At 44.0% G+C, this 12,210-nt stretch overlaps 3 protein-coding genes across 3 annotated transcripts; 2 read left to right on the top strand and 1 right to left on the bottom strand.

Annotated features, from left to right (window-relative positions):
* SERLADRAFT_407032 (uncharacterized protein) lies at positions 1–5,954 on the bottom strand (the record flags this gene model as incomplete). The annotated part of the gene is made up of 26 exons (XM_007316245.1): positions 1–34; positions 121–251; positions 278–397; positions 446–711; positions 856–917; positions 1,177–1,259; positions 1,701–1,963; positions 2,126–2,159; positions 2,216–2,317; positions 2,381–2,589; positions 2,648–2,677; positions 2,767–2,911; positions 3,057–3,205; positions 3,254–3,406; positions 3,452–3,755; positions 3,804–4,020; positions 4,078–4,358; positions 4,394–4,504; positions 4,553–4,677; positions 4,771–4,852; positions 4,904–4,920; positions 4,948–5,137; positions 5,196–5,284; positions 5,336–5,371; positions 5,429–5,863; positions 5,927–5,954. The coding sequence occupies 26 exons, from the start codon at positions 5,952–5,954 to the stop codon at positions 1–3; spliced, it is 3,696 nt and encodes a 1,231-aa protein (XP_007316307.1).
* Positions 5,955–7,909: 1,955 nt separating this feature from the next.
* SERLADRAFT_462850 (uncharacterized protein) lies at positions 7,910–8,717 on the top strand (the record flags this gene model as incomplete). Its single annotated transcript, XM_007316244.1, has 4 exons — positions 7,910–7,968; positions 8,042–8,255; positions 8,339–8,406; positions 8,473–8,717. The coding sequence occupies 4 exons, from the start codon at positions 7,964–7,966 to the stop codon at positions 8,549–8,551; spliced, it is 366 nt and encodes a 121-aa protein (XP_007316306.1).
* Positions 8,718–9,286: 569 nt separating this feature from the next.
* Positions 9,287–10,691, top strand: SERLADRAFT_462848 (uncharacterized protein; the record flags this gene model as incomplete). Its single annotated transcript, XM_007316243.1, has 5 exons — positions 9,287–9,324; positions 9,392–9,633; positions 9,689–9,844; positions 9,904–10,109; positions 10,159–10,691. The coding sequence occupies 4 exons, from the start codon at positions 9,499–9,501 to the stop codon at positions 10,538–10,540; spliced, it is 879 nt and encodes a 292-aa protein (XP_007316305.1).
* Between the last annotated feature and the right edge of the window lie 1,519 nt (positions 10,692–12,210).

Raw genomic sequence — 12,210 nt, 5'->3', positions numbered from 1 at the left:
CTAGTGACCATCTGACTCAGCTTTTTCCGTAATGCTATATCCTGAAAGAGTTCAGGCGGCATTTTGAAGATATGACACTGTTCTTCCATGAGCATCTGAAACCACTAATCAGACATATACATAAGAGAAAGGAACAGCAGTACCATGACATGCACTTGTGTTTCAAACAAGTATGCTTTGATGTCGGGGGAGAGCATGCATCCAGTAAGACATATCTTCATGATAACCTTCACACCAAAGTCAGACATTTCCTACGAGTAATCGGACTTGATATTACCTCGCAGTCCTTTGATCCAAGCTGTTTGTCCATCTCATCAATCTTTGCATCTGCCAACTGTTCATCCTTTTGGAGATGGCTTGCCTTGAGATCAAGAAGCATAACAAATAAATCACCGGACTACAATTTATCAGTATAGATCCATTACATTAAATTATTGAAAGTTACCTCAATAAACTCGCAAAGTTTCTTCTCTGCAACACCATACTGTGTTGCAAGTTTCTTGGCAACCACCTTGAGTCGCTTTGCATGGTGTGGAGTGAGCTGCAAGGACTTGCACTCATCATCATAGTCCCGCTCTTTGCGAATGCCGCTGTTTGAAGAACAATTGGAAGAACGTGTCTGCCGCTGGGACAGACTATGATTGTCAAGCCTAGCGGAAGTTGATCGACTGGTAACACTTGTTTGCTGCTGTGAGTTGTAATCATCAGTAGCTGCAGATATCAATGATAATCTAGATGGGGTTGCTGCTGTGTTCCCATTGGATGGTGTCCTCTTATGACTGGATGAGGACGAGTTAGTAGTAATAACTTGGTCCAGTCTATCATGGAGTCTGCTAGCAACAGGTGATGCTCAACCTTTGCCTTTGGAATTGGAGCTCCCTGACTTTGAGTTCCCTGGGTGCTGTTTCAACATCATCCTGGTGAATATGTTGAGTGAATAAGCAAAGCAAAATGAAGAAAGGGAGCAAAAACAAACGAAGGAAGTTCTATATAAACCATTTTTTTTACGATAATATTGTGTTTGGCTGTAATAGTCTAATATTCCGGAACTCCGGTACACTCCTTATTTCGGCACATGAAAGATAAATAAGACAAAGAAGACCAAGGTGTGTTTTTCAGATAGTCATAGTATGTCAGTATTTATTGTAGAGGCCAGTATATGTGACAGTATTTTACCTTTTTCTAGCGAAAACTACAGAAACTTGAGTCTTGAGTCTTTGTGGGCGAATATTGAGGTACAAAAGCCCCGCTGGACTGCACTGGTGTATATATATCATGATACAAAGAGGCTGCAGGGATTGGTTGGTAGTCCTGATGTTGAATGGGAGGAAAAGACTGGTGAGGACAAGGAGAAAAAGAGGAGGGATGATATGAGGCTTGGGAAAGTACAGGTGGGGGGGATGTGTGCATAAACGAACAATGGGGGAGAGGATTATAAGGATGAGTGTTATATGAGGCCTATGAGTCTGTAGGAGGACCTGTGCATGTGAGGCTTCGGGAAGAGCAGATGAGGATATGTGCATAAATGAATGATGGGGGAGAGGATTATAATAACGAGTATTATATGAGGCCTGTGAGTCTGTGAAAGGGACCTGTGTATGCGGGGCTTGTGTATGTGATGGGCGTCCTTGTGAAAATGGATAATATGGATGAGGGGAAGGATTATATGAGGCCTGTGCGTGCATGAACGGATGTGGTACCTGTTGTGATAAGGGGTCCACAAGTATTGCTGAATGAGACAGCCCCGCAGCTGGGCCACTGCAGGCAGATACTTGTTTCTGCTTTGCGTTAGTTTTTTTGGGCTTGCTGGCCTTTGTGCGGTCAAAGATAGGCTTAGGACTATTGGTTACATCCTTGCCTTCTTTGTGTGACTTGGCGAGTTTTGTGGCTCTTAGCTGTTGAACAGCTAACCTCCTGACTTCCTCGACAGAAGATACACGTATTGGTGTTTCAAGCAAATGGGCTGGGAGAACAGTGCAAATACAAGAATAGTTGTGGATAGAGTAAGTATTTAAAAAATACAATGAGGTTGGTTTGTGCTGAAAGATGCTTTTGACTCTTTTAGTGACGCAGTGTTCCTGTGTAATTGGTTTCTGTGATAGGTCATTACACTTTGAATCAATACAATTATATTGAACATTCACAGCGCACACAACATCCTGTAGTGGAGATTAAATATTAGAGTGAATATTATGATTGATAAAGCAGTACTCACCGAGGCTGAGACAACTATCTCTTGAGTGCCAAGTTCAAGACATGGTAGATGGAGAGAAGGGTGGAGAGTAGGCAAGAAAGAAAAGGCCTGGATCGTTACATACTGAACACAACAATCTTTGCGTGTAGTAGATTTTGTGATTAGGATCTCACGAATGCGACCTACTTGAAGCTGTTTATCAACGGGGTGACAGAAAATGATGTGGCTGTTCAGAGTAGATTTGTCACCTTCACTTGTGATAATAGAAGAACCTTCCAAGAAGGGGTGATTGTCCTGCTTGTTTGTGAGAATAGCTGCACACCGGCTGTCCTTCCACAAGATAGTTTTATTAACTTTCTTCCCCTTTCTAGCTACTTTGAGGACGTGACCGGTACCTGAAGCCAATAAGTCAGTACAATACAAATGTGATGTTCCAACAAGGTAGTAGCTCACCGGGTGTGGAAGTGGCAGAGCCAGAAAGACCTAACAATTGAGCTTGTGCAGGATGCTCATCTATGAAACCCAGAACTTCTGTGCCTCCTCAAACCCATTTTTTAACGTCAGAGTCATACCAATAGCCGCTTGTCGCAATATGTTTGATAATGTCCTGGCAAGCAAAGGTCTTGCATGTGTCTCTGCTAGGAGCCTGGTGATTGCTGAAAATGCATGTGAGACAAAAGACGTGATTGAATGCCTCATATCTTTCAGTTGAAAATACTATAGCAGGCCCAAACCATCGGATATAAGCTGGAAGGTAAACTAAAAAATGGAATTTAGGTTTGCTAATGAGAATGCTTCAAGCGCATTGAGCAGTGACATTAAGAAAGTCATTGATCGTTCATGTTAATTTGGCTAAGTATACCTCAGTATCTTTGATTTCTGTGTGCCAGAGGAGGACCACAAGCTCTCCAATCAATGTCCAGGCATTGAGAACGCTCCGTGGAACCAGATCATGAATAACAAAAGGCATCAGCTGTGTGAGGCTCTTGAAGTGTTTACCAATTAATCCACCTTTATAATGACAAATGTAGTCAGCGTTCATAGATGGCGCGTTCAGACCTTCTTTGTCAAATGAGTCAAGACGGCAGTGGAATATATCAAGTGTTTTTCCTTTTTCAAGTAGGAAAACAGTTTGGGCCCAGAAGTATTTGACGACTCCCAGGAGGATTGTATGGAGGATCTCCATGGGAGTATCCAGGTGAATGTTCATATCTACAAAGAATAAGCTTTCATACATTAGGATTAATATAAATGTACTATCCATTCCTAAAAGTGGGTTGATTGCAGTGTCAAAATCAGTGCCTTGTAGCATTTCTTCAAGCTGTTTCTTCTGTGCGGCCTGTATGTCAACTTCAGAGGTTGCAGGACTATTTAGGGGATGTTTGCAGAGTTTTTTCCCCAGTTCAACCAGCGTATTGATAATCTTCGCTGTGGTCTTGTCACTTATGCCAGTAGATGCTGTTGCCGCCTTGATATTACTTGTAGCACCTGGTTTGAAAGTGAACTCAAACTGCTTGCGTATTTCTGCAGCTGTACTCTCAGGCTCATGTGCTTCTCCTGCCTATGGTGCTGATTAGTGGTGTTTCAGATTTGTTGTGAAACCACCTACTACGAAGATGCTGTTATATCCTACTTCAGATTCTTTGTACTCCTTTGACCCGCCAACTTTACATGTCCTGCATAAATAATTACAACAGAGTCCTGCATGGCTGCATTCCTCTGCCTGCATGGGGTTGTCACCCGCAACGAAGTGTCCATGGGGAATGAGTAGTACTTCTTCCTCATTTTTACAATCCCAAGCAACAATACCATCTTCTGCTGCTTGACTGTTTGATTTTGATTTGAGAGTAGGAAAGTGAGAGAGAAAAATTGACAGGACTCACGCAATTGATTGCTTCATAGCACGCATCAGTTCCATGTGTGCTGCATGTGGAGAAGACGTCACAAAACAAACACAAAACTCTTTCTCCATAACTTGACGAGGGAGGTTCGCATTCAACATATAAATAATATGGTGCTTATTCCACTGCTTTGAGACATTCCCAGATATGTCGTCCATGAATATAATGAGAGGAACCAAATAAACCATTCGGCCATCTGCCTTCTTGCGGAGTGGATGTGGAGCGAGTGTTGCAAAAATTTTTAGAGGACTCTGTTGTAATATCTGTTTAGAGTATTGTATATACCTTCATCACACACACCTGTAAGCCCGCAGCTAAGTCCATTGGGGTATGAAGAGATGTCTTCGAATGAGCGGTAGAATATTGATACAGGTATAACTTCTCGTTCATCATTCACAATAAAACCATCCTGTGATAATTTGTTATATGTCAGGGGAGAGCAATTAAATGTGCATACCTCTGTTTGTTCAACTGCACGTCTGAGTGCATGAAGTTCTTTAGTCCCAGTTAGATCATATTTTAGCCCATTCTCTGCTACAGAATAGGATGCCATAAAGAAGTGCTCTGGAATGAAATAATGGCCTGAAGACAACTGTAAGATCTCATTAGTAAAGTATATATCATCTCCTATACGAGCTGCCGGAGGTGAGGTGCCCACTATCAGAGATTTCTCACCATGCCATGTCTCTGACATTCCCTCACCACCATCTTCAGGATAATCCTGCATCCAATGATGTATCAGGGGATTGGAGTAATCCTATAACAAAAATCAGCAAGATAGATTAGAATTGTATGTGATCAGACTGACCTTAGCGATAGCGCTACCTATATTGTTTATATAGAAGATGTCACCTGAAATTGATGTTGCTTTCTCTGTTGGATTTCCAACTAAGTTGTATACATGCTGCCGAGCAGTCTTGACTGCACTCAAAGCAGGTACGTCTTTAGCGCCTAGCTCATTGGCCCATGAAAGAACTGCTGTTTTCTGCTGTTCAGAAAATGGTACACGAGCAGATCCGAATAGAAGGGCCATTAAGAAATGCTTGAGAGAGAGAGATTTAAGAGGTTGTGACAAAAGTAATATATTGTTTTTGACTTACAGCCTTCGACGACCACGGGTAGTATGGCGAGTTTGCAAGTACTTTTGCACTCAACCGCAAGGGATATTCACTGTCATCAGAGGACTCGGCTGGAATAAAACAGTGAGTAAGAACACTTTTAACAAAATATACTTACTCACTCAGCATTTCAATTCCAAAATCACTTTCAAAAGGTTCTTAAAGGCCGATTTCATCATTTGAGGATGAAAGGTGTGGGGTGAATAATGTATCACCTGCATGTATGGATTCCTTTAGCTGCTCAAATAGGTCTGTAAAGTGACCTCCACTGATTTGATATGTACGGTCATTTACATTGATATCCCATAGGTCGGAAAGAGGAAGTTGTTTCTCAATTGAGTCAACCGGTGGGGATGTTTTTCGTAAGGGAGGTTCCTGTGTGCAGGTGGGATCAACTTCCTTGGGTGATGATGAGCGTGTGTTGTGTTGTAAAAGATCGTCAATGGTTGGCAGGGGACTTGAACTCATAGCTCTTTGATATTTCTTCTGGATAGTGGCATAACCCATCCTCGACATCGATTTGGTGTGCTTTGCGCTGGATATGTGAGACTTAATGTGTCTGCGGTCCATCGACAGATAAACCCCTCTGACTGGACAGCAAACCATGCACTCCACACGTTTACCATAGCTGCCACCACACGAACGAAAAACTGCAGAAAAAAAGTCATGAGAATAACTTCATCGAGTAGTGTCCGATCATCTAGTAAACTAACCTTTGTTATCTATTATTACTGGACGCATTGTGTTGTTCGAGTCCAAGTCTGAGTCAATCACTGGCACGTTCAAAGTTAGATATGATCACGTGTTCTCTTTCTCATTACACTGTTGCCATCATTTTCAGACCTTCCCACCACAACGAGCACATTGACAATACAAGTCCAACTGAACGCCAGAAGCTTGACTGAGGCCAATGTTAACCCACCACATAAAAACACCAACATATCTACAATCTATCCTAAGACTCGGTTTACAAATACCGACGACACATTCCTGCAGCCAGTGGTTGTTACCATATGTTTTCCGGGTGCTCTACCAAGGCATCTTGTTGATAATGGCATTGCAAGTCTTTCAACTTCCCTGCATTGTCTTTCATCGACTTATATTGTGTAATATTTCTTAACCAGTTGAGTTTTCTGTAACTCTAGCAGAAGAATATGAGCCATTCACAGCGCCAGTTGTTCAAGCTGTTTCTTGGAATTATTCTGGGTCATCAGAACAGTCACTTCACTCTGGTGATGTGAGTGTTTTGTTCTTTTTATTTAAATCATATTTGTTCTGATTTTTCTTTGACAGACATGCTTTATGGACAATGGCAATGATTCCAAATCCTCGAGCACCTTTGACGACATTCTGGTCGATTTTCTCCCGCTTTCATGTTTATTCAACCACTTAAGGACACGGCATTGGTTTTTGCTGTCCAAACAGATTCAGGAGTGGCTTGTCACCGTGCCCAAGGAATTGCAGCATTGGTCATGGGGCCGAGATGCATTTTGGTTTGCGTTCATTGGTGCCAATCCGAACTTTCCAAATGGCTCGTGGTCCAAATGGGACCCAAGAATTCCGCTGCAAGGTCAGTTTATTGAGCGCTGGTTGGAAGACTGTTCAGATGATAACATGGAACCTAATGCAAGCGAAGAGGAAGTTCTTGAGCGGATCTGGTTTGATTTTTGTAAACATGCAGGTCTATTTTATCCTTACACTCTTGTTTCTTCAACTTAAACTGAAATATGTACTCGAGCTCTGTGTAATATATGTAAGACTCACATGCACATGAGATTGTTGTTTATCACTATGCATTTTTATTGTGCTTTTGTAGACAAAATATACTGTTGAGTATCACTCGCTCTTACATTCCGAAGCAAAAGGTTGAGATAGTAAGAATAGATGCAGACACATGTCTGACAGATTTATTGGTCAGATATCCAGACAATATAGTACATATATAAGGCGGATGTGCAGTCTCATACATCCATTATACATCTAGCTACAAGCATGTCCGAACATCCAGTGGCACACATCTGCCGAACCTCTTTACTACGTCCGTACGATACCTGAGCACTGTAACTCGAATAACTACGTAAAAGCTCGTCCCGATATCTCTAGGCCGACCTCCATCATACAAATTTGGTTTTGTGTCATACATATATCCTACTTAAGTCAGGCGAAGGTCAGCAACTTGTCCCTGGTATCCTTTCCGCACTATATCTTTTTGGTATATTCCATTTTTGGCCGTGTAGGCAAAGTTGACTTGTCATCAATGTCATCATTGTCTAGCTCTGCATTCTCTGATGATGACGTAGTTCTATTGTCGTACAAGGCGTGATAACCACATTGCATACTTCCACGCTGAAAAGGTGGTTTTACTACATACTCATAAAAAGTTTTAGATACTTCTCCTTATACTATGAAAGTTTCTGGTCCTGTGATACCAATATAAAATTCTACTACTATTAAGCACATGGTATATCTGCATAGGGCCGGGTGCAGGACTGCCCGGAGGGCGATTTCTTGTCTGAACCATATGAATTGATTCCAGCGGGCTGTGAACAATATCTGGCTTTAGTCTGTATACCATTTACAGTGTGGGAACGTGAGCGTTTGAACGGCATGTAGGCTATCCGAAGTTTCGGAATAAGCTCGGAAATTCTCGATTATGTAATACAAAAATATGTGACTACAACACTAGGGGGTAGCTTGGACACCCACCGCTGACAGGATTTGCAGTCTGCTCTGAAAGAATTGTTACTCAAATGTGGTTAGTGAGCTTTTGTCAGCTTTGCCTTTCGCTTTCATGCCGAGACCTGTTCCCCACCATGTCCCGACCATAGCAAACACGTCCTAAATGCCCAAGTTTCGATCCGCGCGCCCTGTTGCAAACAATGGTTTGACTGCGCCGAATGCCATGCCGAATCGCAGGACCATAGACTGGCGAAGACGACTGAGATGGCATTCATATGTAAGAAGTGCAAGAAGGCATTTCGGAAAGATATGACTGCGTATGAGGAAAGCGATGAGTATTGTCCACATTGTGACAATCATTACGTGAGTTCTCCTTCCGTCCCAGCACCTTTTTTAGCTTTGCGCCTGTGTGACTTACAATGAGATCTGATGGTGTGGATCGGCAGGTTCTTGAGGCGAAAACCCCTCAGGCAGCTATCGGCGTTGAAGGTGAGGATGCGAGGGTCGATGCGCGGTGAGTTAAAATTAAACTATTTGAGGCTCTGTTACTAATTAAAAGTTCGACATTTCTCCCTTGTAGCATGCTGAAAGACGACCGCGAGAGGCACGACCCAAAAAGGTCTCTATTTACACGAGACGTATCTGATCGAATGGGATAGATTGAGACAGAATACTGTGGCAGGCTGCCCGTTGATAACATTTGCTGTGACTGCATTGAGTTTTCTGTCTTCCCCGTTTCGCTTCTATTTTTATTTTGTTATACCTCTGTTAGGTGACCTGGTGACTGAATCGATCTATACCCCTCTTCTCGTGGTGACCCCGATCGTGACCGCTAATGATGACACCATAGCCTCTTCCCTGGTCGCAACAATTCCCGCCGGGGCCTTGCCCATACTCTGATTCGGCCGATTATTGGGTTCTTGGTTCTAGATGAGGCTGAGGCTCGGCGATGATCAATGCGAAGTCTCCTAACTCTCATTTTGTGGTGACAATGCGCAACTCAATCATATCATTACCTTGTGAAGATGACGTGTTTTCCGGAGGAGCGGTTGAACTCGTCCTAGTCGTTATAAGCCCACGCAACGATTACAATTTGTGCCCCTGAAGTGCTGAACTCTTTTCCCCTAGGCTGACGCGCAATTCAGTCACACGTGACGTCACCCGGAATTTATGCCGCGGCGTTGGAAACTTTGACCCCTTTCTTGAGTCTGCGACTTGGTCTGCGAGTGGGTACTGCGCTGACGAGCCATTCAAATGACCTGCCTATGCCGTTCTGCGATCGTCTGATTTGATATGGGGGGTCTAGCTTATTCTTTCAGTTCGGAGCCAGTGGTGTGGCAAGCTCCAAGGATCCGGTCACACATACAATTTGCACGGGCAAGGTCGGTCTGAGAGTATAGATGCGGGGCGGAAAGCTGAGGGATACTTCGGAGGCCTGTCTCAGTAACATCTTGGCTCCATACGTACGTGATGACTCATGCAAGAAATATTTTTGCCAGGCTATATAAGAAGGGCAGATTGCAAATCCTCAAAACTCACCGCTTCCTCCGCTCCTACATCCTCTTCATTTCCATACCACACATTTCCCCTCCACTCATAGAGCATCATGTCAAACGACGCACTCCAGAACAACCCTGTTTCGGGAGACCGTCACATTACTACACATGCATCTGATTGGCTTTGGGCGGTATTTGCTGTTATGTTGCTCTCCATGTTGATCGCTATATTTTGGCACGGAGCGGTGAGTACTTTATTTTGTCATGGTTTTACTTTGGTTAATTTCAACGTCGATGCAGAGTGTGAAGAGACACCGCTACTTCCATCAGATTCCCATCATTGTCCTTACGGTGTCGACTATCGCATACTTTTCGATGGCATCCGACTTAGGCTATACCACCATTCCTGCTGAATTTGGTCGCAATTACGGAGGACATCCAACCCGTCAGATTTGGGTATGTGATCTGTTCTTGTCATGTCAAGGTCTGTAAATGTTGACACTTTCTTCTTTAAGTATGTTCGCTACATCCAATGGTTTATCAACGCTCCTCTGCTGTTGTTGGGCTTGTTGCTCCTGACAGGCTTGTCTTACTCCGATATCCTTACAACGATCTTCTTTGCGCTTGTTCTTGTGGTTACGGGACTCGTCGGCGCCCTCACCACTAGCTCCTACAAGTGGGGATACTTCGCATTCGGTCTCTTTTCGCTGTTCTATTTATGGTAAGGTTGTGCAACGTTTTTTATATGGATCGAGCTCATTCTATTGTAGCTACCGATTGCTTGGTCACTCAGCGCGATTCCCGTTCCGAGCCGGTGCAGGCTCACGTACAGGATTCCTTGTCGCCTCATCCTACCTCACCTTCATCTGGATGCTCTATCCAATCTGTTGGGGTCTGTCCGAGGGTGGAAATGTGATAACCCCAACGAGCGAGATGGTATTTTATGGTATCCTCGATCTGTTTGCGGGACCCATCTTTTTGGCACTTTTCTTGAACATGTTACGGAAGGTGGAATATAACAAGCTAGGTATGGATACTGGGAGGGCAGTTACCAATGAGAAAGGTGGGGCTGGGGTAGGACCTGGAACGTCTGGGACCGCAGCTAGTGCAGCACCTGGCGCAACGGCAGCCGGAACAAATGCTGCTGTTTAACGGGTATATGCTCAAAGTTATCGTTTCATTTTCCCCAACTAACTGGTAAATGCCTTGTTTCGAAAAACAAAAGATGAACTAGTTTATCTATTTTTCCTATATTTGTATTATATCACCCGTCAATGAATTTAATCCGAGACACATGGCCTATGATATAGATAAGTCATATCTTACTCATCAACTTGCAGTGTTGTTTTGATGGCCATATGCAAGTAACAACTCAAAAACTTTTGGACAAGCAGTGCGTCCTCCCACGTAACACGGTAGGAAATATTAGCTTGGTATGATAGACGCTCAAAACGGCTTTCATGTAACCCCGATTTGTGCGCGTCACGAAAAGTTTGAAAATTAAAGCAAAGATTGCAGTTCTCGATAAGCCAAATGGTCGACAAGATGATGGTTATCCTTCTGTTACATTCAAAAAGTGTTTGCAGCGAATGGAATATCAGAAAGAAGCTGTGTCATGGCACATCCAGCGCACAGAAGGCTACTAAATACTGATGCGGTAAACATATACCGGATAATACCGAACCCACGCGAACCCAGTCCAGTGCAAGGAAACCTTTTGACTTTACAACTGACAGCGCTGAAACCCTTTACTCAAGCCATTGACGCTAACGAGCTTCCGTCTATAATGTCTGCACGACGACAGTCGTCGACAACATCGCTGGCCAAATACGCTAGAGCCAACTCACCTGATTTGTCGCATCGCTCACTCGACTTCTGTAACGCTTTCTGGGGTATTGGTGATGGAGGTGTCGATGTCCTCTTTGCACGCATGCGTGGGGCTTCGAGGACTATGGATGAACTGAGGGCATTTTGGAAGGAGAGGTGAGCTTCCCGTTTGGTGGCATTCTCCAGTGATTGTCTCAAGCGCTATCGTCGTCTCAGGTCCGCCATTGAAGAGGAATACGCTAAAAAGCTTGCGAAATTGGCCAAAGTGGCCATGGGCAAGGACGAGATTGGGTGTGTATCACACTTTACTTTCCACTTTTCTTCTTCTTCAGCCTGTTTCGAGTTCCGCATCCGTCACCGGATGACGCTCGAGTATTCGTGCAGGAAGGCATCAGTTCATATCGCAATAGTGGTGTGAACCGCCTCTGCCGAACTTTCGTGGGTGCGATCAGGAAGTCCGCACCATACATGCTGGATCTTTGCATTCCTGAGCCCTTTCTCCTACACATGCTTTAGTGTCTTGCTCATGCGTGTACTGCTGCGGATGCCGCATGCACTTTGCAAACCATGTTTAGCATGTAGATGATCTTTCCCAGCGCCCAGGGACGGATAATCTTAATTTAGCTTAAATATTAACATCGCTAGTCCAATTGGGTTATCTAACCACGACGATCACAGAGAGCTACGGAATTCACTGGACACTCTCCGGCTAGAGACCGATAAGCAAGCAGCCTGCCATCTGCAGCTTGGCCAACAGATACGCACGGACCTGGAGGGTCAGGCTTCTGCTTTCTTCGCGAAACAAACGCATCACAAAAAGAACTTCCAGGCGACTATTGAGAAAGAGTTCAAGGTGAAGCAAACTCGAGAACAACATGCAAACAAGGCACGCGAGAAATACGAGTCTGATTGTCTGCGTATCAACTCATACACTGCCCAGTCCACGCTAGTTCAAGGGAAGGATCTTGAGAAGATTCATCTTAAACTTGAACGGG

Source organism: Serpula lacrymans (assembly GCF_000218685.1).
Source record: "Serpula lacrymans var. lacrymans S7.9 unplaced genomic scaffold SERLAscaffold_5, whole genome shotgun sequence".
NCBI lineage: Eukaryota > Fungi > Basidiomycota > Agaricomycetes > Boletales > Serpulaceae > Serpula > Serpula lacrymans.
The sequence above is the reverse complement of the archived record's forward strand: the minus strand, read 5'-3'. Positions and strand labels throughout refer to the sequence as shown.